The 23832-nt window shown below is 39.1% G+C and overlaps 3 protein-coding genes across 8 annotated transcripts; 2 read left to right on the top strand and 1 right to left on the bottom strand.

The window, feature by feature from the left end:
* The first annotated feature begins 1042 nt into the window (after window positions 1-1042).
* Window positions 1043-3924, top strand: LOC143169686 (fatty acid-binding protein, liver). The gene is made up of 4 exons (XM_076357224.1): window positions 1043-1158; window positions 2187-2359; window positions 2644-2733; window positions 3814-3924. The coding sequence occupies exons 1-4, from the start codon at window positions 1092-1094 to the stop codon at window positions 3862-3864; spliced, it is 381 nt and encodes a 126-aa protein (XP_076213339.1). The 5' UTR covers window positions 1043-1091; the 3' UTR covers window positions 3865-3924.
* A 3569-nt stretch (window positions 3925-7493) lies between these two features.
* On the top strand, window positions 7494-18520 carry SRSF10 (serine and arginine rich splicing factor 10). Of its 6 annotated transcripts, XM_076357610.1 has the most exons (7): window positions 7499-7656; window positions 9767-9873; window positions 11629-11730; window positions 13393-13555; window positions 13854-13907; window positions 14081-14182; window positions 17296-18520. In XM_076357610.1, exons 1-7 carry the CDS (start codon window positions 7592-7594, stop codon window positions 17312-17314), a joined length of 612 nt encoding a protein of 203 aa, XP_076213725.1. In that variant the 5' UTR covers window positions 7499-7591; the 3' UTR covers window positions 17315-18520. The 6 variants fall into 6 exon arrangements, with proteins under 6 accessions (XP_076213723.1, XP_076213722.1, XP_076213725.1 ...); XM_076357608.1 differs by lacking the exon at window positions 17296-18520 and having other exon boundaries at window positions 7494-7656; window positions 13857-13907; window positions 14081-16288; XM_076357607.1 differs by lacking the exon at window positions 17296-18520 and having other exon boundaries at window positions 7496-7656; window positions 14081-16288.
* A 598-nt stretch (window positions 18521-19118) lies between these two features.
* PNRC2 (proline rich nuclear receptor coactivator 2) lies at window positions 19119-23680 on the bottom strand. Its single transcript, XM_076357083.1, has 3 exons — window positions 23546-23680; window positions 22216-22420; window positions 19119-21447 (listed from the first exon to the last, which is right to left on the bottom strand). Exon 3 carries the CDS (start codon window positions 21427-21429, stop codon window positions 21007-21009), a length of 423 nt encoding a protein of 140 aa, XP_076213198.1. The 5' UTR covers window positions 21430-21447; window positions 22216-22420; window positions 23546-23680; the 3' UTR covers window positions 19119-21006.
* Between the last annotated feature and the right edge of the window lie 152 nt (window positions 23681-23832).

Here is a 23832-nt window from a genome sequence, read left to right as displayed (position 1 = left end):
CCTTGCTACTCAGGTATTATCATATGTAAATGTGATTACAAAATTGGCTCTTTGTGTGTGAATTTTCTTTAAAATTACATACTGAAAAAAAGTTGTGAATTTGTAAGAAAAAGCTCAGCATTGGTTTTCTATTTAAATAGAAGAATTACTGACTGATATGGGGTAATAAAAGTTAACTTAGAAAGGTCACCTACCCCTGGGATACAGGCTCTATTTGAATTAAGCAATATAATTGCAAGACACAATCTAATGAATGTCTTCCAAAATCAACAGTCATGCCTGCACAGACAGCAAGGAATATCACTCAATAACTATAATGAGTGAGGAATTCTTGGTGCAATTGGTGAGAAGAAAAATAATACATCTCATTTACTGCTTTCATTTCAGTCTCCAAGCGATGTTCCATGTTTTATTTTACCTTTAATCGTCTATGTATGCAGTGATTATTTAAAAAAAAAAAAAAAAAAAAGACTTTAATACAGATTTAGATGCACATTACTGACATCTACTGGATAAAGCCATAACTGACTGTCCCACTCCAACATGATTTTCCCTGTCCTCAAGCAATTCGAGGCCCACAATTTTGGAAGAAATAGCTGTGGATTTTATTCCCACCTTTTAAGGTCCAAGTGCCCATAGTAGAGAATATTGTGATAATTAGGAAGTTCCTGCTGTAAGACAGTAATTACCTTGCATCAACTGTAAATTATGCCATTTTATCTGAAGAATTCTATCCAAAACACAGGAAATGTATTAAACATAGAAGTTGTGAACAAAAAGAAAACAAATTAATCCATGCAACACTTTACAACAATTATGAATAACTACCCGAGTTCAGGAACCCACAATAAACATAACATCCCAAACCAGCTGGTCAAGGTAAGACTCTCTACAAAGCAGAATGAACTAGAGGTTATGATCATTAAGAACAAATAAATGATTAATAATTGTTACTTCATGGTTAATAATTAGCCAGTCATCTCACAATTCGGGCTAGCCTTTCCCTTTCCATAAATAGCATCTGAATGACCAGGGCAAGCCCTCACTCTCCTGCTAGCATCACCGCCCTAAACTGCATTATAACATCCATAATGGCATTCAATGGAACCTGGCAGGTCTACGCTCAAGAGAACTATGAAGAGTTTCTGAAAGCTCTTGGTAAGTGTCGAGTTACTTTTGAAATAATTTGCTCGGATTACAACACACACTTTGCATGACATCTTTTATTACTGTATTTCTATGTTTTTTTCTTTTGTTTGTATGACAAACTACCCCCTGCCAGGTAAGTCTGTTATGTCTAATTTGGAAATGAAAAGAAGCTGAAAATCATACAGATAGATGTAGAAAGGTTACAGATAACCCCCATATCCCTATCTTAACATCAGATGAGTTCCCCATGAAAGAAGCAGCATATCAGAAATCAACTTGTTTTGATTAACACATAACTTTATAAATACATTTAACTAGAAACAAGTTGTCAATGACATATACAGATTTCCAATGCACTATTAGTAGTGCAGGCACTTTCTACAGCACTAGGGATTACTGTATGTTATACCTGTTTGGTAATCTGTAACTAATAGACTTAGTAGGTGCCTACATTAATAAAAATGCACTTAGCCTCCTGACTATCTTGGCAAAACATTCACACTGGGGTTTTTAAACGTATATAAGAGATGTTTAGTAGAATAAAACTCAGTTACAGTTGAAAAGCCTAGCCCTACAGCCTGAACAAATCCCTCTGCTGCTGAAGATGATACTCTCAAATCATGCTAGAGACACCCTGATAAGGTAGTTTGAGGTTACTTGCACTGTTGCAGCTCTGACTAGACAGATAAGCCCCACCTCCAATATCCCTGGGAAGAGGTGAGGGAAACAAAATACAAAACACATGGTTTTCTTCATGAAGAAATGTCATCACACGGCAAGCCGTTACTGAAAGAAACAATACGTATTCTGACACAAGATTAACAAATATAGTATCAAAATCTATACAGACTAGATGGAATGGAACAATATGCCCATAGAGAAGTGAGGAATCCAAAACATGATTTGTCTTTTAACTTGGACATCACTTTCTATTACCGGTTTGTATCTTTTGCACCTTTATCAGAGAAAAGAATCTACTATTTCATATCAACACATTACTTCATAACAGAAAAAGTCCTTTTTTGCCTTTTTTACAGCATTGCCAGATGACCTTATCAGAGCCGCCAAAGATATTAAGCCTATTGTTGAAATACAACAAAAAGGAGATGACTTTGTTGTGACATCAAAAACACCCAAGCAATCTGTAACTAACTCATTTACGCTTGGAAAACAGGCTGACATTACTACTATGGATGGCAGAAAGCTAAAGGTAACATATTTCAGGAATGGGTGCATCTCTTTATTCATCCTTCAGTTTCTGTGTATGAATGAAACTTGTTTGTACCATTTCCATTAGCACACATTTCTATCATTTCAACAAACAGAATGTTTCTTCTAAAACTCTTATTAAAATGCTGTGGTCTCCAGTTTAAGTTAGCAGATGAGATTATGAAGCATCGGTATCATTTATTTCCTATTTATGTAGTCCTCTACTTATTCTAATTTAATTCCAAAACCTAAAATTTTTTATAATTTTTAAATCTGCTTCAACAGTGTACTGTGAACATGGTAAATGGGAAGCTTGTCTGCAAATCGGAAAAATTCTCTCATGAGCAAGAAATTAAAGGAAGTGAAATGGTGGAGGTAAGTAAGCGTTAGAAAATAACGGCATATTAAGAAAAATGCTGAAGGAAAAAATGTTCTATGTTGATTAGCTCCTAGTGTAGGCTCAACACCTTAAAAAAATCCTGCCCCCAAAATTACTACATTACTTGCAGAATTCCTTAAAGGTGCTTAAATCTGCAGATACAGAATTTTAGTATTTCAAACTAATCACAGTTAGTGGAAAATACTATTAGTATCCTTTACCATTCCTGTTTCTTATTAAAACTAATTGCCCTAGATGACTCTCCTTTAAACATTGCTCATATATTTGATGCATCCTGCTCAACAAATCTTTTTATTAATTACTACCCTGGGGCCAATTCTAGGCACTGAAGTGTGAATGGCTTTAGCTGCTGAGCATGTTGCAGAAAGACTCCTTATAAATTCCTCTAGATTACAATAGCAGTATTTCCACCCTTAGCTTTATCCACAGCATTGGCTCTGAAAAGTAAAGGCTGAGTCAAACCTAAAAATTTACAACACACTTGTTCCACCTACAATTCTTCAAAGCTCTTTAGTTAGTTCTAAATTGTTCAGTACTGATGAAGAGCTTTTCTCTATAGAGTTAAGGTCATTAGGCTTCTAAGAAGTGTCCACTTGGGTAAAGACTACTACAAGAATGACAGCTAACTCCATTAAAGTTATATGTTTTGGACATACAATTTCCTAAGATCATTTTGAGTATCTCAAACTACTTTTCTAACATTAAGTAAGCAAAACACCAGGCAAAAGAACCCATTACTATTTGGGACAGTGGATTTCTATTACAGAAAGCAGATCGTTCTGGTAGTATCTATGATACCTCTTAAAACAGAGCAATAAAATGTAGTTGATGATGGCATTTATATTTAGATTTTCCATCTTCAGAACTGGCTCTGTAAAAAAATTTTCTTTGATATGAATGTTATACACATATTTATAGGCAGGTACTGTAAGTGTATTTTCTTGTGGAATAAGATAGATTTATACATGAATTACAGAAACTTCTAGCCTCTTAGCTATAAATAGATTTCCTAAAGTATAAATGAAACACGAGTTATGCATATTTGTCTTCTACAGACTATGACTTCTGGTGGAGTAACACTTGTCAGAAGAAGCAAGAGAGTTTAAAGACAGATCACCTTCTTTGTGACATCTTTACATACCTAAAATAAAGTGCAGTTTCCACAAGGTGTGATCTTTGTTATCTGAAAAAAAATAGTACAGAAAATAATTATGATTTCTACTCTCCTTTCACACACGCATCACTTCCCATTATTATAAGACTGTGCTTTCCCTGAGTACACTTACAGATCCCTTCTATACTCAAAGTGACAGAAATCTGCCTCCCAGACAACCAAACCTGGACATTAACTGGAACATTATGATTTATCATAATAATCCTTGGGAGCAGACAAAAACTGATAGAAATGTTTCTTGATTTCTTACTCAGTGAACATATTCAGCTTTAGTTCCTTTGTCTGATAAAGTTTAGTCTTGTACTAAAACCCTTCCTCTACAATCTAGCCAGCAAAGAACAATTAGACATTTGTTTAGCTGATCTGCACCACATGTCTGTAACAGGAATAGAAATAGTAATATTTTAAAAGCTATGAAGTATTTAACGGTCATCAACAATTACAGAGTAATAATAGGAATGACTGCTCTTAAACGGAAGTACACAAGAGTACAATTAAACAAAAATGAGGCACTACCAGAGCAAAGGGAATTAAACATTCTTCCAATTTACAACGTACTCCCAATATCTGCTTGTCAGAGTTCAAGTTTGTGAAGTGCAAGTAAACTAGACTGTTTATGTTCAGATTATGTGTCTCTACTGAAGTATAAAATGCACAGGACACATGCCCATAACCATTTCTCTCTTCACTGCTCATTCGATCCTACTATTATATTAGCAGTCCTATTTCATACTTAATTAAGTCACTGCAGATTTATTAGAATCAGTCTTGGGCGTAAGACCTCCATGAAAAAAGTTGCTGGCCTGATTATGCCATTTAAAATCTTCATGGGGACATTTTATTCCAACGAAGAGTGTCGAATTTACATCTTCCTGTGCTAGAAGAGCAGTTTGTGACGGGGGAGGTTGTGTTTTAGTTAATAACACTTGCAACATGATACAAGCAATCTGGGAAGTGTATTCTTATTCTGGGATAAGGCTGTCCTCATGGGGAGTTTTACTGGCGTAACCAAGCCAGTATCAGTGTTCATTTTGCTTCCCAGGCAGTTCTAATGTTAAGTACACTTTTGCAGACTAAATTTTTTAAATTTCATGTGAGTTACACATAAATAAGATCAACAGAACAGAAATCAAGACACTGGAAAAAGGGAGAAGGCTGCTTTAAAGCATCCGTACTGCAGAAAGCCATGTAAGAGCTTGAAATGCTTCTGTTTGGAAGTTGCTGGGTAACTGCTGCTAACTACACAACAAAACACTACAAAGCAGAGCGTAGTTTTCCAACAGTCAATTCGCAGAACACTGCAAGTCTTCAGTGACCAAATGCTATATCAGTAAGTTGTAGGATATAAAATATGAGACACTTCAGGTTTATTTCTAAACTAACACAGAGATCATTCATTACTCTGAACACACCACTTTTAAAGCCTGTTACAAAACAGCAGTTATTTGCTTTGATACATTATGACATAAAATGGGAATGATGTTAGAGCAAAATGCGTATGTATTTGCTTTTAAAAGAAACATGAAGATCTTATTTTGATTCAGTAACTACTCAAATATTCCCAGCTCACTGGACAGAATCTGCCTTGCAAACCCGCTTCTTCCCTATTCAATCCCATATCAAAGTTCAACCTCAATACATGACAACTGGTATACAGAGGTGGTTTAAGTTATAGATGGTAGATATTACATACTAAAACCACACTAGTCCTATATAGAACTTAAACTGATGCTAAACCATTTTAATTCGAAAGCACTAAAAATTCTTAAAAGAATACTTCACCTTACTTCACAATTGTGGTGATTTAGCATTTCCAACAACCGTGCCAATCTTTTCAATCCAATGGCAATATTCTTCTGCCACAGGACATCTCAGATTTAGGTGAAATATTCAGTGCAGTTCCTTACGTGAAGCAGTCAAAACCTGAAGGACTTTGATGAGATTGTGAACCTTGCCCCGTTGCCCAAAGTAATTGATCATTTTCTGGATGACAAACTCTCAAAGGTTTGGATGATAGCACTGGATCCACTCTTCCACAAAACCAAGTGAATTTTTCTGCAAAGGACTTCATGAGAGTATTTATAATCTTATCTGGATCTTGTTCAAAACTGTTCATTTCAAATTCAAAAAGCTCTGAAAGGGTAATCCTGGCAGCAAGTATTTCTATTCATCACCAAGCTCCACACTTTGGTGATTCCATTGTTTTTCGGAATGTCAATAGAAGGAGTTTTTTCTGCTTTGTGTCACATACTCTCACCATAATTTCAGTCTCTAATGTGCTTTCTTGGTTTGATTTTCATGTTCTTTTGACGACTTGTGTAAGCAGATCTGTGTATATATTGCACAAGGTAACAAACTCAACGTGCTGCTAGCATACTTAGTACAGAATAATGTTAACTGTAAATATTAAATGCAGAAAACGCTGTCAGAGACCCCCATCTCTTTTCTGCAGAGTCCTGAACACAGGCCACTGAGCATGCAACCACCATAATTTTCTTTTTTTCGGAAGAGTGGCATATGTAGTTGACATACACCTCCCGTGTCAGTGATGGAACTTCAGCTGTCATTCAAAACCTGTAGAAACGTCAGGCAATTCTGAGTGTGAGATTGCCGGGATATGAACAGCAGTGTCCACCCACCAGAGTTTTCATTCATATTCAGACATTAAAAATAAAAAAGTGAAAATACACTAGTGACAGACATCAGGACTGCGTCAACTCTAAGTCTTTCTCTCCCATCTGCAGTTCGCTGAAAATTCCTGACACCAGCAAAGATGCAGACACGCTGCTTTACTGAACCTTTCATCAAATCACCTGTAACTGTTCAGCCACAGATCTGCCATTTATCTGCCTATATACCTGTTGGTGAGTCACACATTAACGTGTTAAGAAATAATCTCTCTACCCACCTACTTTTTCTCATCACACAAATGGCTCTAGTAAAAACGGGCTGGTCCTTTGCAAACAGCACTGCTCTACAACTGACCGATGAAAACTGCTGGGGCACAACAACGCTGTCGGTAACGGGGCCACAGAAAAGCGATCCATCGAGCCAACTGGAAAAGGCCTCACGCAGCGAGCCCTACAGCCCAACACCCCATCCCGCCGCTGCGTTAGTTTGTTGTGCTGACCGACTGCACAGGAGTGAGTCGTGGCGCCCAGAGGTGACTGCGTGGGGCAGGAGGCGCCCTCTCTCCTCACAGCGGGGGCCCGGCCGCCATCTTGCCCGCGCGAGGAGGGCAGCTCCCGCGCTTCTCCCTCTTTCGGCGGGAAAAGCGAGGGGCCGCGGGGGCGGAGCAGGGCGCATGCGCGGGCGGCGCCGGAGGGCGGGGGGACGCTCCCGCTCGGGCTGTGAGTGACGGCGGGCGGGTGCGCTCTGCGCGCGCGCGCGTTCTCGGCGGGCCGAGGGCGCATGCGCAGTGAGGGCAGGGCCGGTTTTGGCGCCGGCAGCCTCTCCCCGCGTTCCCCTCCTCGCGCCGAGCTCTCGCCGGAAGCCCCGCGGGAAGTCTCGCGAGAGGCGGCGGGCGGGCGGCGGTGGCGCTGAGTGCAGCTCCGGAGGCTCGCCTCAGCCGCTCGGCTCCCCGCAGCGCCTGGGCCCTGCCGCTCGCTCGCTCCCTCCCCCGCGCCCTCCCCCCCTCCGCCGCCGCTGCCGCCGCCGCCATGTCCCGCTACCTGCGCCCCCCCAACACCTCGCTCTTCGTGCGGAACGTGGCCGACGACACCCGGTGAGTGGGGGCGGGCGCCAGCGGGGCGCGGGGGCTGCGCAGGCTTTGGCGGGCTCGCTAGGCCGCGCGGGCGGCTGCCGCTGGAGGGGCGCGGGGGCCCTCCTGGAGCGAGGGAAGGGAAGGGGGAGAGGCCGGCCTGCTCCCTTCTTCTGCTTTACCTTTCTCCCTGCCTTGCCTTCCGCGCCCTTCTCCATTTTCCTCTCTCTCCTCGCGATGCTGCTCTATTTCCCTCCTCTCCACGAGGATCGGTTTCAAAACAGCGTCCAGAAAGAACAAAGCTGGGCCGGAAGAAAGTGAAACTCTCGCAGCCGCGTTTGAGTTTGTCCAGCGGGAGATCAAGGCGGGATTTGCATGCCCGCTTGAGGGGTAGCCGCCTGTGCCCCTTAGCAGTGCTTAGCAGCCGCTGGAGTTTTGACTGCTCTTTTGAAATACAGCGATTGTTACTAGAAGGGAGAAAACGACGCGTTTGCTGTGGGTGTCCCCAAAATTCTTGGCGTAGTTGGTTCCGTTAGTATGGTAATTGATGCCAGTTCGGGTGGAATGTTACTGCGTTAATTGTTATGTGCCGTGTCCTCTTATGACACTCACTATAGAGTGTGGGGGGGAAAACAATGCTTTTTCTCCGTAATAGTTGTATTGTAGCAAAATTCCGTAAGGACTAAATATGTGCAGCAACTTAGTGAAATATCTTTTCATAGCGAATTGAAATAATTAAAAAGTGTGTATTGCACAGGTTCTTATTTATTGGTTGGATGTTTTTAGTAAACTGCTAGCTTTCTCCATTTCTGTTTTGCCGTTTATCGTGTCCCTTTTGTGTTTATCAGCTGCAAAACATTTGTAGAGCATATGTGAGTTAGAGCACCCTTATGTTGTTAATTATTGTAGAGTTTGTATGGAAGTCCCTGTAAGGTCTAGTTGTATAAAGTGCAAGCATGAGTTTTCAAACTTGCTGCCTGGGCAGCTTGCACCAAGCTGTTCAGCAAATAACAGTACCATGGGCACGATGGAATGAATTAGGAACCTTACTGTGGTTAAAAGTGTAAATAGCTTCAAATTAATTTTTTTTTTCTTTTTTAGTGAATTTTCTTTCCTCTTTCTGGTAGTTTATTTTACTGTAAGAACAGTCAGGGAGGACTGTTACTTCCAAACTTTTTAAAATAACGTGGGTCCTATTGAGGCTTTCACCATAAGCTTGCGATTAGATGGTACGTTCTTCTTAGAGGTGGTTTCATTGTGAGATCTTGATGTTGGTTGTCGTAGTTGCCTTCTGCCGCCATTGACTATATGCACTGCAGATTCTTTCCCAACTGATGAGAAAGAGAAATGAATAGTAGTAACTCTTTCATACGACATAAATAGGGTATTACATCAGTCTTTCTCATACAGGTTATTGTCTTCAAATGACATAAAAATAGATGTAAAGAAGCTGATGTGATTCAGAAACCTCTCTGTTGAGGAGATGGTAGTTGTTCCAAGTGTAGTTACAGATCTGTTCAACAGTTTTGTGCTCAGCTCTCTTAAAGCCACCTCTTTGGAAAAGCTATCCTAAGGGCATGAATGGTTGCTCACTCAAGTTTTGTTCTATTTGATGTGGTTGTAAGTATTGATTATTCTATGGAAATGAGTTTGTGTGACTGGTTTATTCTTGTGCTCTTTCTTTGGATCTTACGGTTGATGTCTGCATGTTGCAAAAGCATTATCAAGAGTTACATGAGGTACTTGAATGACAATAATTCTTAGATCCTCCTTTTCACTTTCTGCCCACCTTTGCTAGTGCATCCTGCATTGAATTGACTAATACGTGTCACTTCTCAGTTTACACTTCTGTTGTAGAGTTACGCTGAACACTGGTTTCAAAATGCCAGGGTATATCTTAAGCATCCTGAGTCCTGAGTGTTTCAGAAAAGCCTAGTGTGTTGCTTAACAATGAACTGCTCAAACACTTTTTTTCCCCAAAAAATGTTTTGCTACATGCATCCTGTACCAACTGCTTCTAAAAAGATGGGTGGCCATATTGATTGTAGATTTTTAATTTTTTTTTTTTATTTGGTGGATGTTTTGTAACACCTTAGATAGTGAAAAAACATATAAGATATTTGTGATGTTCTAGGTCTGAAGACTTGCGTCGTGAATTTGGTCGTTATGGGCCTATAGTTGATGTATACGTTCCACTTGACTTCTACACTCGTCGTCCCAGAGGATTTGCTTATGTTCAATATCCTTTCTTCAGATGGCTGATTAGTGAGGGGTGTTGAAGTTTGAAATTCAAGTTTATGTAAGAGGTAACAAATCTAAATGAAAAAGCAGTTTACTTTTGTGTTGTATCTAATAAGTGTCTTACTTATATTGTGGTGTTTCATTATTTTTGAAGATTAACTTCTCTCAATTGTTCTTTGCCTTTTTGCAAAACTTAAGTCCAGTAATATAAAAGCTTGCTTATGTCACTGAAATTAATACTATATGATTTAAATGAAAATTTATTACTGACTCAAAATTGTCTAGCACGTTTTTATTATCACTGGTATGTAAGTAAACTTGTGCTTAGCAAACTGTGGCTGGTATTCATTGTTAATTTAACAAATGGAAACTGGAATCACTTGATCAAAATCAGATTGTATAAAAAATGAGGTGAACTTCTTTCTTTAATATTGTCCCCTAATTTACTGTCCTCTGTTGTTGCCTCAGAATGTAAAGCTGTACAGTAATGGCGACCCCAAAGAGAAAGCATGAAAGAACCTTTAGAGTAGAGTTCAACAATTAAGGCAAGTAGACAAGCCAAAGACCTCTTAAGGATCAGGCTTGAAGAGAAGGGAGAGTTTGGGAAAAGAAAAAATAAAGAAAAGCTGGAAGAAGGACAAGCCATAATGGGAGACAAAGCTTCGCTTTATCTACAAAAGGGGGAAAAGGTTGTTTTTCAAAGTAAAAGATAAAGCCATCTGTCATTTTTGGCCAAGCATCTCATGACAAGTCCTTCTGACAAGCACTTAAAGAGTTAAAGGTCAAGATGAAGTTGAATGGTGGCCAAGATTAAAGGAGTCATACCTGATGTATCCTACAGAATAACAGTTTTTCTTCTGTTTGTCATGTAAGCAGTAATTTGATGAATGATTCTGGTTTAGTCCATTGACAAAACCTGTAATATTTCTCTCGTGAGTGCTGTTGTAACTGTGGTCTTGAATGAAAGTGCATTCGTTCTTGGTTTATCAAGATATATACCTACAACATGATAGTTTAGTTTTTGCATAGATGATGCTGATGATGAACTGAGTTGCTGCAAGGAGAAAGGCAATTCATTCTTTCAGGTCACATAGCTGGAAGAAGGTGTGTGATTTACAGTAGTGGTCAATCTTGGGGATTAAAATTAGTAATGTCTGTGTTACTGAACATCTGACCTGACTGATAGCATAGGGGTTTTAGTGTATGCTTTTATCTCAGACTGTTGAAGGTCTGTATACATGTCCATGGCATTACATAATTTAAACTTAAAGTCAGTTGGTGAAAAAAAGGAAAGCTTTATCCCAATTCTAAAATTAATAGACACTTGTTGATTTTTACTGTTGGTATGCCTAACATAATTTAAGAACTAGGGTTTAATTTTAGTACAGTCAATGTAGTGGAGAGAACTGAATGACCATTAACAAATGTATTTTGAAAAGGATACCCGTTTTTTTTCCTTGCATAAGTACAAGTGGGAGAAGAAAAAAGTTAGAGTATCGCATAGCAACTGCTTGCTGATGGATAAGTTCATGGTCATATGAGATTTTAATTTTGTTATAGGAGTTCTCAGATAGCTGGTGGTTAATTAAAGAAAAATAAATTTACTAGTGTGTACTGTAGCATGACCAAAAGAACTTAAAAAAAAAACCAAAACAAACAACAAAACCCTGTAAAAATAACTGATTAATTTTTTTTATTTTAAATACCAAATCTGTAAACTACTCAAATTCCCAAGTACCTTAACACTCACCACATTTGAAGATGTCCGTGATGCAGAAGATGCTCTCCATAATTTGGATCGAAAGTGGATTTGTGGTCGGCAAATAGAAATCCAGTTTGCACAGGGGGATCGGAAGAGTAAGTGCCTTGCGTGTATTTTATGAGACTATGATTTTAGCCTTAATGTTTAGTGCCAGACAACATTACATGTGTTAGTAATTGTTGTGATATGTTCTTACTTGTATATAAATAGTATGTGGATGTTTTGCTTTTTATCCAGTAACTATTAATGACTCATTTTAATTAAAAACAGATAACTAAGTGTAACGGTCACTTACCAGAATCCTATTCTTGCTGCTAGCTGAAAATTCTTAAGAGCTTTCTGTGCAGCTCTATCAAGCTTTCTTTGCAGAAACACACTGTTGAAAATTCTCCTTGTCAAAATGAGTAGCCCAGTTTTAATGTACTGCAATGTTTATATTGTGTTGAAGCGTATTAGTGATTCTGTGTTGACGTTTCCCAGTGCAGTCCAGTTTCCAGGATTGAGGTAATGTCTTCCTTTTCATTTTGCTTCAGGATAGAAGTAACGTTCAAGGTATCGCAATTCAACATGGAACAGAAGTCTTATTTTCTGAACAGATAATTGTAAAGAGAACTTACCTCTTTTCCATCTGTTATTTATATACATATCCGTATCTATCTATATATTAAGAATATTATATAAAAATAAAACATGCTGTTGGTAAACCTAATGCATGCTTGTTGATCTGAAACAGGACTATAATACTCATGTGCAGCTTGGGAATAAAAGTGCGTTGAAGATCTTTCAGTTAAAGCTATCAAAGAAACAACCTAACTGTCCAGGTTTCCCCAAATGTGCACACTTAATTTTTATTGAAGTCAATGAAAATTATATGCTCTGAAGGACGAACTTCTGTCCTGTGTATAAACATTGGGATTTCTTCTAAGTTTCTGAACAAAAATTAACTAAATCTACCTTAGTGTTGTAAACAGCAGCATTTAAAACATAAAAATTGTAGCTGTTCAGTACAGATAGTGTTCATTACAGCATGATACATTTAAAATACTTTGAGCGTGGTCTTTGGGTTTGAATGAGAATGGGATTTAATACGAAGGAGAGATAGCTATGCTGCTTAGAGAAAATACAACAGAAGACTAGTAAGTTCATTCTTAATTATTTTAATAACTAAGCTACAGAGTGAATGTGCATTGTTGTACTGGCAGGGGGATACTTCTAGAATCAAACTTCTCTTTGTGTGGCATCCATTGCTGCTTCTGTATAAGCTGTCCTTTAATCATTAAAGAAGACTGTGGATCAGGTGTAATGCGTGGTGCTGTGTAGTCAAGAAAATAGATGTTTAATTAATTCCCTGTTAGCTTTCACTTTTTGGGTAGATTCAGGAATGTTAGAATGTTTCAGTCACGGGTTTGGCCTGTTGTACCAGTTTCCAGGTGGCCTGAAATCACCTTAGCCAGTTCTGTGTTCTGGTTTTATGGTGCATTAGTCCTTTCTTACTGTTTTTTGGGGTGGTTTGTTTTTTTTTTTTTTCCTAAATTTATAATGCCCACAAGGCTGCATTAACTTTTGTCCAGTGGTTAAAGCAGCAAAAAGCAAACAGCATACAGCAATCTTTCATCTGTCCTTTTCATAAACATGTCTGCTAGAATCATTAATTAGGCTTTCTGCTAAATACTGAATATATGGATTAGTAGTGTCACTAAAGGGAAAGTAGGGCATCTTTTTTACCTTACAATGTTAAATACTGCTATTTTTTACAGCACCAAATCAAATGAAAGCCAAGGAAGGGAGAAACCTATACAGTTCTTCTCGTTACGATGACTATGACAGATATAGGCGATCTAGAAGTCGGAGTTACGAAAGGAGACGGTCTAGAAGTCGTTCTTTTGATTACAGCTATAGAAGATCGTATAGTCCCAGAAAGTAAGTGTAGTGTGTGTTTGGCTTCAACTGCACAGCAGTCTGTTGGAGGAGAAACACCGCATTGACTGTTTAATTGTTAAAATTTTGAATAATCTTTTTCTATAGTCACTTTGTAATTACTTGTGGGAGTTACATATCTTGCATGCTACCTCAAATCAGAAATATTGAATGAAATGATTCTGTACTTCACTGAAGAATGACTAAAAGCAAATGCACAGCTTGAAAAATAATTTATTAAGCATTTGTATACATACGTAGGTATTTGTCACTGTTTACTTTTTCTGATGTACCTTTTTAGCAGTAGACCTACTGGAAGACCTCGTCGTAGCAGAAGCCATTCGGACAATGATAGGTAAAATACTTTCTACACCCTTTAAATTGAAAACTAGATCACTGTATTCCTTTAACTATAGGTTTAAAAAAAAAGTTTCTCCTGCAAAAAACGGTAAACAATTTTTAATGTACTAGATGTCTAAGAATAGCGTTTTTACATTCAAATCTCCTCTCTCCCCTTTATTCTGATAGGTTCAAACACCGCAATCGATCTTTTTCAAGATCTAAGTCCAATTCAAGATCACGATCCAAGTCACAGCCCAAGAAAGAAATGAAGGCTAAATCACGGTCTAGGTCTGCATCTCACACCAAATCTAGAGGCACCTCTAAAACAGATTCTAAAACACACTATAAGTCCAGCTCAAGATATGAAAAGGAGTCGAGAAAAAAAGAACCAGCTAGATCCAAATCACAGTCAAGATCACATTCTAGATCTAGGTCAAAATCCAGATCAAGGTCATGGACTAGTCCCAAGTCCAGTGGCCACTAACAGTGTATCTATGTTGTTTTTAGGCATGTAAGATTCATTTACACACAGTTCAGTTTACTTAAATTATCAGGAATATGATGTTGCAGCAGTGCTAAAAAATATTTTCTTTGTCAGTTTTCCCTGTAGCCGACAATGGTTAAAATTAAAACAGTGTTGAGAAGCCACTGAGAGAGAGCGAGAAAGAGAGAGAGAGAGAGAGAATGTCCACTTGGTTAAATGTCATGGGCAGCTACTGATTTGGTTGTGGTGTCTCTATGTATATTTTTGTAAAGATTTGCATTTTTAATGCTTAGATATTGGTGATGACTTGATCGTAACTTGCAATATTGTCCTATTGAAAATGTCATACCCGTAGAGAAATTGGTACCAGTTTGTGCTGAACAGTTAAACCAACTGTTTAACTTGTTCTTTAATGCTAAACTTTGTGATAAAACAGAAAACTGGACAGCTGTAGTGCAACACTGACTGCTGTGAAATGCAGACTGGCAATTTTATCTTTCCATTGTTCAAAGGCAGGTTTCTGTGCTCTCCATGCCCACTGACACAAGTAGGTTGGTAAATGGAGCTCTATGGAGAGATATTTTTGAGATTTCTCTTTAACCCTGCCATCCGGAGAGATGGTACTAACATTGCATGTACTACATGGGGAGAGAGTTGGTCTTGGAAGCTCGTTCAGAGATTGTGCAGTGTCGTGACTTGTCAGGATAGAGGCTTCACTGCTTTTGACCTGGCTGCTAGTACTAAATGTGTGAGGAAAAAAACACCTTGAAATGGAAAATTAAATTCAGATTTCAGCAAATGGCAGAGCAACAAAATACTAGGTTGTATGTACATTTTATGCAGTTTTTGTATCTATTCTAAATTTTAGTGAGCAGTTAACCATAAAATTGCTTAGTTTTCCTGCTGTTAGATACAAGTAGATTGTTTCGAGTTGTGTGTGTACAGTATATAAGAACTAAACTTTTATGCCAATGACTCCTGTGGTTAGTTGGTGTATTCATAGGTATAAAACTGTAGCCATCTCTCTTCCTGAGTAACAAAGGCTTGCTTTTACACGTCAAAAAGTATTTGGTCAAGCAAGTCTGAATCACTTCTTCCTCAGAATGGATAGTGGTTTGGTTACAAGATTTCATTTTACTTAAGAACAAATGTTTGAAGTTGGATATGAACAAGAGCTGCATCTCTAGCTATTTAGTTTATCACTAATACAGTATATTTAGTCAATTGAATGTGAAAAATAACAAAACCAGTGTGTAATCTTACCAGTATTTCTCTAGAAGGCAAGATACTTTGTTATGAAAATGGCTTTTGGCGTTGTTTTTTTCTATTCACCTTCAAAAGCCAGCATCAATCACCTAGTGTTCCTTGCTGTCTTATGTAGTAGCATATAAAGACATTGATTTCAAAAAGTTCCTTTTTAGAGAAATGTTTTAGGTTTGGGTTTTAGTGTTTTCAGCAGGGCCTTTGAAGAAATGCAGATGGCTTTTAAATATTGGCAGTGGAACGTGCTTAGGGGGTTGATTCTAGAGTCTTTGTACATTTGATAGTATTTCTAACTTTTTCTTTACTGTTTGCAGTTAATGTTCATGTTCTGCTATGCAATCATTTATATGCACGTTCCTTTAATTTTGTAGACTTTCCTGGATGTATAGTTTAAAAACAGCAAAAAGTCTATTTAAAACTGTAGCAGTAGCGTGCAGCTCTAGCAGAGGAAAGTTGTGGGATTAAACTTTGTATTTCCTTTCTTATAGAGGCTTCTAAAAAGGTATTTTTATATGTTCTTTTTAACAAATATTGTGTACTACCTTTAAAACATCAATGTTTTGATCAAAATAACTAAAGACCCAGCTTATTTTCTGCTTGCTGTAAATTTAGCAAACATGCTGTAATAAAAAAATGAAGGAAATACTGATCCACTGGAATTATTGTAGCTTTAGAATTTGACTCCAGAGCATGGTTAGGACTAGAGCTATGCATCCCTTATGGAGTAAAATCCTTACTATGGTATTTCAGTAAAGTCAGGAATTTACATTTAATGTCTGAATAAATACCATTTCACATTTTTAAAGGGGTACTAGACAAAATAAGAATGATAAGCATATGTTTTAGTCTAATATATTGAGATTTCTTTTCCATTAACTTTCATTATTGCTGGATGGACTTCCTGATGGTTATAATTCAGATATTATTAGCCAGGTTATGAAGTACTTAAAATCAGCAATTGAAGACTCATATAGAACCAAATTTCTAGTATCACCTTATCGATTTATATTTGCCATATGAAAAATTGCGCCAGCAGTGGTTCTCTAGAAGGTGGTAAAACTTTGCTGATGACGTTTAAAATTCGAGCCGCCTCCTGGCACTTGTGGTATTTACAACTGGTTCTTCTTATGCCACTGAATGAAAACAACTCTGAAAAGCACTTAATTGCTCTGATAAACCCACTCTGACACTGTGTAAGTTGAGCTGTGATTATCTTGTAGCTGTCCATAAAAATGGCTTGTAACAGCAGAAAACCCCACCCTTTTTCAGCGTTCTGAAATGAATATAGTCTTCAAGACTAAAATCCTACTTAAAAGTGGTCCACCTGACTGTGTCGTGGCAAAGTGGGGTTATGTTTTTGTCAGCAGCCTGCGAGGGGTTGCTGTAGTTGATGTTCACGTTAGTCCAGCCAGAATTACAGCTGGATCGGTGGGGAGGAGGGAGGAGAACATCTTTGTGTCCAGGCTGAGGTTCTAATGTGAGACTGCAGAGTAACAGTAACTATACCTTAACTATTTTGTCAGCATGTCCTTATATTGTGTGCCTCAACATTTATGTATAGCACAGTTTAAATTTTTTTTGTTTTGAAAATCCAATTCATTGCAAGTATAATGTAGTATCTGACAGTTCTGATGGTTCTTTCTTTCTCTCCCAGAGGTAGGACTAAACTTTGACTTGACTTGTGTATATGAACAAGCCAGAAAAGCCGAACACAAACCCACGATGTTTCAAGAGTGCATGAATAAAGATGTTGTCCTAGTTCTTGCTCCCATGGAAAAATTGTGAAGAAGCTGTTCTGTGGGCCTTTCAGTTGGGGACGAGTTAGCAGGATGTGGCCAAAAGGGCAGGGAATGTTTACGCATTCATGCAAGTCAAGCCACAGCCCATCTAGATAACATCTCCCTTCCTTGATGCAGGTATCCTAGTCCTGCTCTTAAAAAAGCAGTAGCCTGTCTTGTGCAAGCTACCCGCAGGTTATGCACAGCTGGAATGCAAGAACATACGCAGGCTACAAAAGATCATGTATAGGCATCTTTCTTTTGGAGTCTCAAGAACGGTGGGAATTATGTTTTTCTGTGGTAAACTAGATTTTGTCATTCCTGCAAAATTTGTAGAATTGAAGTAGTATGTAAAAATTCTGCTGAAAGTAATGGCTGTGCTCCAAAATATCTGCAGCGTATCGATTTATCTCAGCAGTAATAGAAGGCTCTATTGGAACTTCTTTTTCACCAAAAGTCCATGCACCCAACTGATAATTAAAAATCTTAAATTTAGTGGATAAGTAGCTGGGTGTTTAAATTAGGGACTATAATAGACTGGTCTCTGAAAGCTAAATGTTATCCTTTCTATGTCTTTTAAAGATGTTTAAATGTACAGTATAATGGCTTTATTCAAAGTGGAAATTTTCAATTTAAATGTTATTTTGAGCTCTCTTCTTGGAAAGAGCTTTTTTTTTTTTTCCTTACTGTTTAGTCTGGGGTAACAGCTTGAAATATGTTCAGAGAAGGGCAATTGGATTGATATACAGTGCAGCACTGCTACTTGATTTTTTGGCAGGGATGTTGCAGATTAACATTTTGAAGTATAAAGGGATAAATTTACACATTTTTAGGACATAATCACCCATTAATAATTGCTGGTTTTCTCCATTTATCTTGTAACTTGCTTAAAAAGTCTGTAGTCCATTGCTATAATATTTGTCTAAAGATGCTCTTACTGATGAGACTATTATAGGAAGGGAAGACTATGTACCCTGTAGTGTGTTTGATCAAAAGATGCTAATGTTTTATTCATACACATCCTTTCTTCTTGAGTTTTGTGTTCCATCTGTGCAAATAACCCTGTGAATTGGGAATAAAATGTACAAGTTTTGACTATAACTTGAGAGCACCTTCTGACTTAATTAATACAGCCGTAGCCTGTTGGAGATTGATCACCAAGCACTGAATACCTGAGAAGCTCCCTCTAGCCCAGAGCACTGAGCCAGCGACCCATCGTCAGAGCTAGCAGAGAGCGTGATCACAACCGTACTCAGCTAAGCTTAAGCTGCATCTACTCAGCCTAACTTGTCTAGCTTTCCTGGGCAGAGCCTGATGGCCCTTCAGCAGGCTGTTTCATCTTTGTGAGTAACTATTAGTGTTAGTTTTCAAGCCCTGCGTTCACAAGTCACTGGCGAGGCATGAAGGAGAGGGCTGTGGTTGAAGAAACCTCCTTCATTGTGAAGCGACTTCCAGCTTGTTCTGACGCTCGGCCCGAAGGGGCAGGCAGAACGTGTGCCTGGGGTTTGCCTGGGGTTCTCAGGCTGCCGATTCGTACCAGATAAAGATAATCCTCGAGAGTTTCTTGCCAGTTAAGGATGTGAAAGGGGGCATTTAAATACATTAATCAGCATTCTGAAGTGTCAGAGCTTAGAACTCCTAGACTGCCAAAAATGATGCAATCCCAGTTTTCCATTACCATCTTAAAATAAATAGATGCTTTTAGGGGGTGAAAAGTTTAGTTTATTTAAATTTTTGTTGTTTCCAATTTGTACATGTACCATTCACAATTGACAATTTGAAGTATACACAATTGTAACTGGGATACAGCTCATTCACTGGTGAAGGTCCAGGTCACAAAGATGTAAGTTTAAAGACCGCCAATTCCATCTTATTTAGAGCAATAGATTTGTAAACATTCAACCAGCTGCCAATGCATTTTTGAATGTACAGAAAGACATCTCTAAGAACACGTCATGATCTGCAAAACTCCCTTTCAAGTTAAAGCACTTTTTTAGTAATTACTGTATTTTTAAATACCCTTGCAGCATTCTGTTATCACAGTTCAGTTTCTATTACAGGATCAACTGAATTGTGACAGCACTGAAGGCTGCACACTGGCAGCCGCCCTTGTCCCCATTCTGAAGTCAATGTGTATTAGCAAATATTGGGACAAAGTAATGCTGTAGCATTGATTTGTTTTAGGAACAGAAACACTGTTATACTTCTTCAATTTCGCCAAGCACCCAAACTCAGCCATTTGAATTTCTTGTGAAACATCCAATTTGATTTTGAACACCTTAGTGTTTTTTCATCATTTAATACACACCTCTCCTATACATTCAGAGCATGAGTATCTTAACCTTGAGCAGCTTTTTTTTTTTGTTTTTTTATTTTATTAAAAAATTCTAGATAAGCCTCTTTTGCACTGAGTTTACTTTAAAAATGAGCTCACAACCAAATAAAATGTGCATATTCACTGTATGTTAAGTGCAAGGGCACAGCCACAAATGTCTTCTTTTTTTTTAAACAAAATATCTTTTTTTTAAATCAGGCCATGTATTCAACATGGTCATCTTACATTCAGCAGTTTTGTACTAAAAATACTTCTGTGCAGGAAAGCCCAGCGTAAATTTACATATGCTACAAAGTTTTACACTTATTTACATGGCTCTGTCTTCCCTATGAAAACATTTTAATACCTGCCACAAGCTACTGTAACTTAAAGCAATTATTACAGGGTAACCAATTTAAGACCAGTCTAAGTAACTACACCTTTTTCACAATTTTAAAAGCTGATACAAAAATGCATTTTAGAACTCATCAGTGCAATCGGGACACAAAGGATTTTTTTAGAGGTTTTTGGCAGTCATCTGGCAATGCAGCATCACTAGTTGGCACAGTCTGACTTGCTGAGATTCCAGTGAAGTATTGCTAGAGCTGGAGAGACAATTACAGATTTGCCTGATGTGTTCCTCCTTCAAGAACATGCACCGATACGTTTCCTAGATCTCAATTTTAGTCACAGGCTTGAAATGCTTCTCCACCAATTCAAGAGTGCCATATAAAGCTCACAGGTATAAACGAGAATAATCTGTGTTTTACCTAGTGCCTAGGTGGAGGTCTCCTCTGCTCAGCAAATCCGCTCTGCAGAGTTTTTATTTAACTAGCAAATTTTACGCAAGTTTGAAAAGCAGCAAAGTACGTGACTAAAGCTTTCAGTGCATTTTTTTTCCAGTAAATGCTGCATTAAGTTAAGCAAAAGCTGGTTTTCTAACACCATACCAAAAAGTAGTCACAATTCCAATTTTGGGAGACAGTCCCATTTACTTTTACAATACATACAATAAATGGTGACTGTTCAGGATTTGATTAGATTGATTATAGAGAAAAATACCTATTGCACAGTGAAGTGAACACAGCACACAACTTTTGAGGTAAAAAATGGGGGAATGTAAGCTTCCACCCCCTTCTCTTCCAAGTGACTAACTACACACAGCAAGAACATCTAGTTCTGTACACCTGTGCATCTGGAGTTAGGAATAACAATTCTCAAATTTGAAACCCTGTAAATTCAAATAACTTTAAAAAATATGAAAAGTTACATCTCAAGCCTGGACTTTAAGTAATGTTTTAAGCTGAAATGTCATTATTTCTTTATCAGAAGGTTTAAAAGAAACCGGTACCCAGTGGCTTGGTGGCTTAGGAAGAACACTTGGTGAGGGTGGCTCACTAAATTTTGCTCCAGCATAGTTCTGATTGGTTTGAGGTGTGAAAAACAGGTTGCGATTTGATAAAGTAGGACTCCAATTTTGATTACTGGGGAAATGAACATTGTTCTTCCCCCCTTTTTGCATGGCCTGCCATGCACCAGATGATGAGTTGCATCCATGTCCTCTTTCTTTCTTCATATAGGTCTTCATCTGTGAATTCTGGTCTTTATTCTTCTGCCTGTTTTTAAGTTGTTGATGGTTCTTGGTGATATTTCTAGATTGGGGAACTGGAATGTTGAATCTTTCTCCACCACCCATCTTCAACTTAAATGTCACCTGTAAAAACGGGAAAAAGTCAGTGGAGTTTGCATTACTACTTATTTTTTTTTTCAAACAGAAAACATGGCAGAGAATTTTTAGGTTCTAAGCAAGGGGACTGAAATCCATCTACCCAAAACTTCTATCAGTTGAAAGTAGTGGTTTTTCTCCTTTACTGGACGCCACTTCAATAATACCCAAGAACTTAGCTGACACACTCATGAGAACTGAATTATAATGCAGCATATCTTCCAAGTGGGAGATTACTGACTCTACAATGGCTTAACAGTTCTGCTGCTGATGGCTGACCAGCACATCATATACCAATCCATCCTTCAGGAACTGTACCCCAGTCCCCTTATCAACAGTCACAGCTTTGTCTACCTAGTTGTGAAAACGCTGGTCCTCCAGGCAGCCCAATTACTAAATACACCACTTCTTTTCTCCTCAGCAAAAGGTGTTACTGGAAGAATGTGAAAGACATGTTGCTTGCAAAATACAGTGCCAAATTTAAGGTATTAGTATTTAATCCTGAAGACATTTAAACCAAGCTTGTTACACCTAAAGATCTAGGCAAAGTTTGCACTGATAAAGCCACTCCCCCAGTCTTTCTGGTAAGTCAAAGAATTACTCTGATAAACCCAAAGTGATCTGAAAACAACCTCAAATGGAAAGCAGACATTTTTAACTGAACTTCCAAAGCACATAGCCAGATACTACCACACAGTACTTGGCACCTTCATGCTGACTCCTACAATATACTATTCCTCTCCCACACCCATTTACCTTTCACTTGTCTTCTCAGATTCCACACTCTCCAACTCTTGCCCCCTTTCTTGCTTCCAAGCCTGAAAGAGTAGGTGCTGCCTTTTGCTGGACTCCTTCCTTTGGCTAGGAATAGAAGTTTTCATGGGCTGATCTGCTGTATTCAGCCAGGTAGCCGAGCCCAACATCGGATTCTCGGCACAGAAGCTCCAAGGGAGAAGTCCCACTGCATAAACGAGAATGAAGTTTGAATTCAGCTTAAGGAAACAATTGTTTCCCTTTCTAATTTGGAAAAAAGAAAAAGCTGAAATAATTCAGAGAATTCATAAAGTCAGTTGTGTCTCTTATTTGTTAAAAATGACAATATACTTCAAACTTGAAAAAAAGACACAGCAGTGTTTATCTTACTCTTTGAAACTTCACCACCATACTTAGCATTTCACAAAGAACAGCATTTTTATTAAGATATATATAGAGAGAGCATGATAAGTATTTCAATAGGCAAGCAAGAACCTTACCCTTTTTTTTTTTTTAATAGGGGGAAAAAAGTCAAATACAATGGAAAATACTTTGGGATGAACTCTTAAGGAACTAGCGCTTCAATGCATCACTCTTGAGCACAAAGAAACCCTTCCTGAAAGCTATCCCTTGAGAACTCACCCGCCTAACTCTGTGGGACCAGAACAGGAAAGCACCGCCCAGAATCACTGTGCGGAGAAACTGACCCCGACCCCAAGTGCCCCAACACTTCCCATGAAACCAATCGCAGCCCCAAACCCTCCTCCAGCCATTACAACAGGGCTCCACTTCTAATCTATCAGCTGGTTTTTTTCCACCTTCCTTAGCAAAGTAATTCCTTATTAACTCTTAAAATAATTTCCTGTGTAGCCCACGGCTCGCTCACTCCTGAAATCTTTTTAAAGACTTTAATCTTAAGGCACTCCAATCCGTTCACCTCCCCCCTAATCGATGCGTCACTCTTCAAGAGTCATCAGCACCCCTAGTCCATCTCTTCCCAAAAGCTCCAGGAAGAGCCGCCCATCTTCACTTCCAGCTTTCGCCTTCTTGTGACTAAAACCAAAGGCCGAGGTAACGTCATTAGCACAAACCAAGCTGCTGTTTGCTCCCAGCGGAGCGGCCCTCACAGGCTCGGCGCTTGCCAGAGCTCTGTCTGTTCGTCTCCGAACTTTCTCCCTTCTCATCTTGCCTACGCCCTCCGGTCCCTCGTCCCCCGCCTAACCCCGCGGGGAGCCCGGAACCCCCGTCCCCATTTCTCCAACAATGGAGCAGCCCAGCGAGCACAACATGGCGGCGACAGCGCCCGGCCCTTCCCGCACCGCTCCTCCCTTACCGACTTCTGTCCGTCTCGTTCGCCCACAAGCACAGACACACGCACACGGGTCTTTAGGAACCGACCCCGCTGCTCCTCCGCCGTCACTTTCCGACACCCCCCACCCCCCCCCGCAAAGCACAGCCCAAACCGCTCCACCGACTCCTGCCGCTGCCCCTCTATCTCCCACACAAAATGGCGGCCGCCTGCCTACTCCGTATAACACCCTCACCCGCCTCCCCCCCCCTCCCCAGACCACCCTGCTCCAGCCAATAGGAGCGCGCTGTCTGCTCCCTCCGCCAATGCGA

The sequence above is a fragment of the Aptenodytes patagonicus genome, chromosome 21 (assembly GCF_965638725.1).
Source record: "Aptenodytes patagonicus chromosome 21, bAptPat1.pri.cur, whole genome shotgun sequence".
Taxonomy (NCBI): Eukaryota; Metazoa; Chordata; class Aves; order Sphenisciformes; family Spheniscidae; genus Aptenodytes; species Aptenodytes patagonicus.
Note: the sequence above shows the minus strand (reverse complement) of the source record. Positions and strands in the feature narration are given on the sequence as shown.

Coding starts and splice junctions, on each gene's coding strand:
- LOC143169686 (XM_076357224.1), top strand. CDS start 1,092: ATGGCATTCAATGGAACCTGGCAGGTCTACGCTCAAGAGAACTATGAA. Junction 2,360..2,643: donor TGGATGGCAGAAAGCTAAAG/GTAACATATTTC, acceptor CTGCTTCAACAG/TGTACTGTGAACATGGTAAA. Junction 2,734..3,813: donor AAGGAAGTGAAATGGTGGAG/GTAAGTAAGCGT, acceptor TGTCTTCTACAG/ACTATGACTTCTGGTGGAGT.
- SRSF10 (XM_076357607.1), top strand. CDS start 7,592: ATGTCCCGCTACCTGCGCCCCCCCAACACCTCGCTCTTCGTGCGGAAC. Junction 7,657..9,766: donor AACGTGGCCGACGACACCCG/GTGAGTGGGGGC, acceptor GTGATGTTCTAG/GTCTGAAGACTTGCGTCGTG. Junction 11,731..13,392: donor TGCACAGGGGGATCGGAAGA/GTAAGTGCCTTG, acceptor TATTTTTTACAG/CACCAAATCAAATGAAAGCC.
- PNRC2 (XM_076357083.1), bottom strand. CDS start 21,429: ATGGGTGGTGGAGAAAGATTCAACATTCCAGTTCCCCAATCTAGAAAT.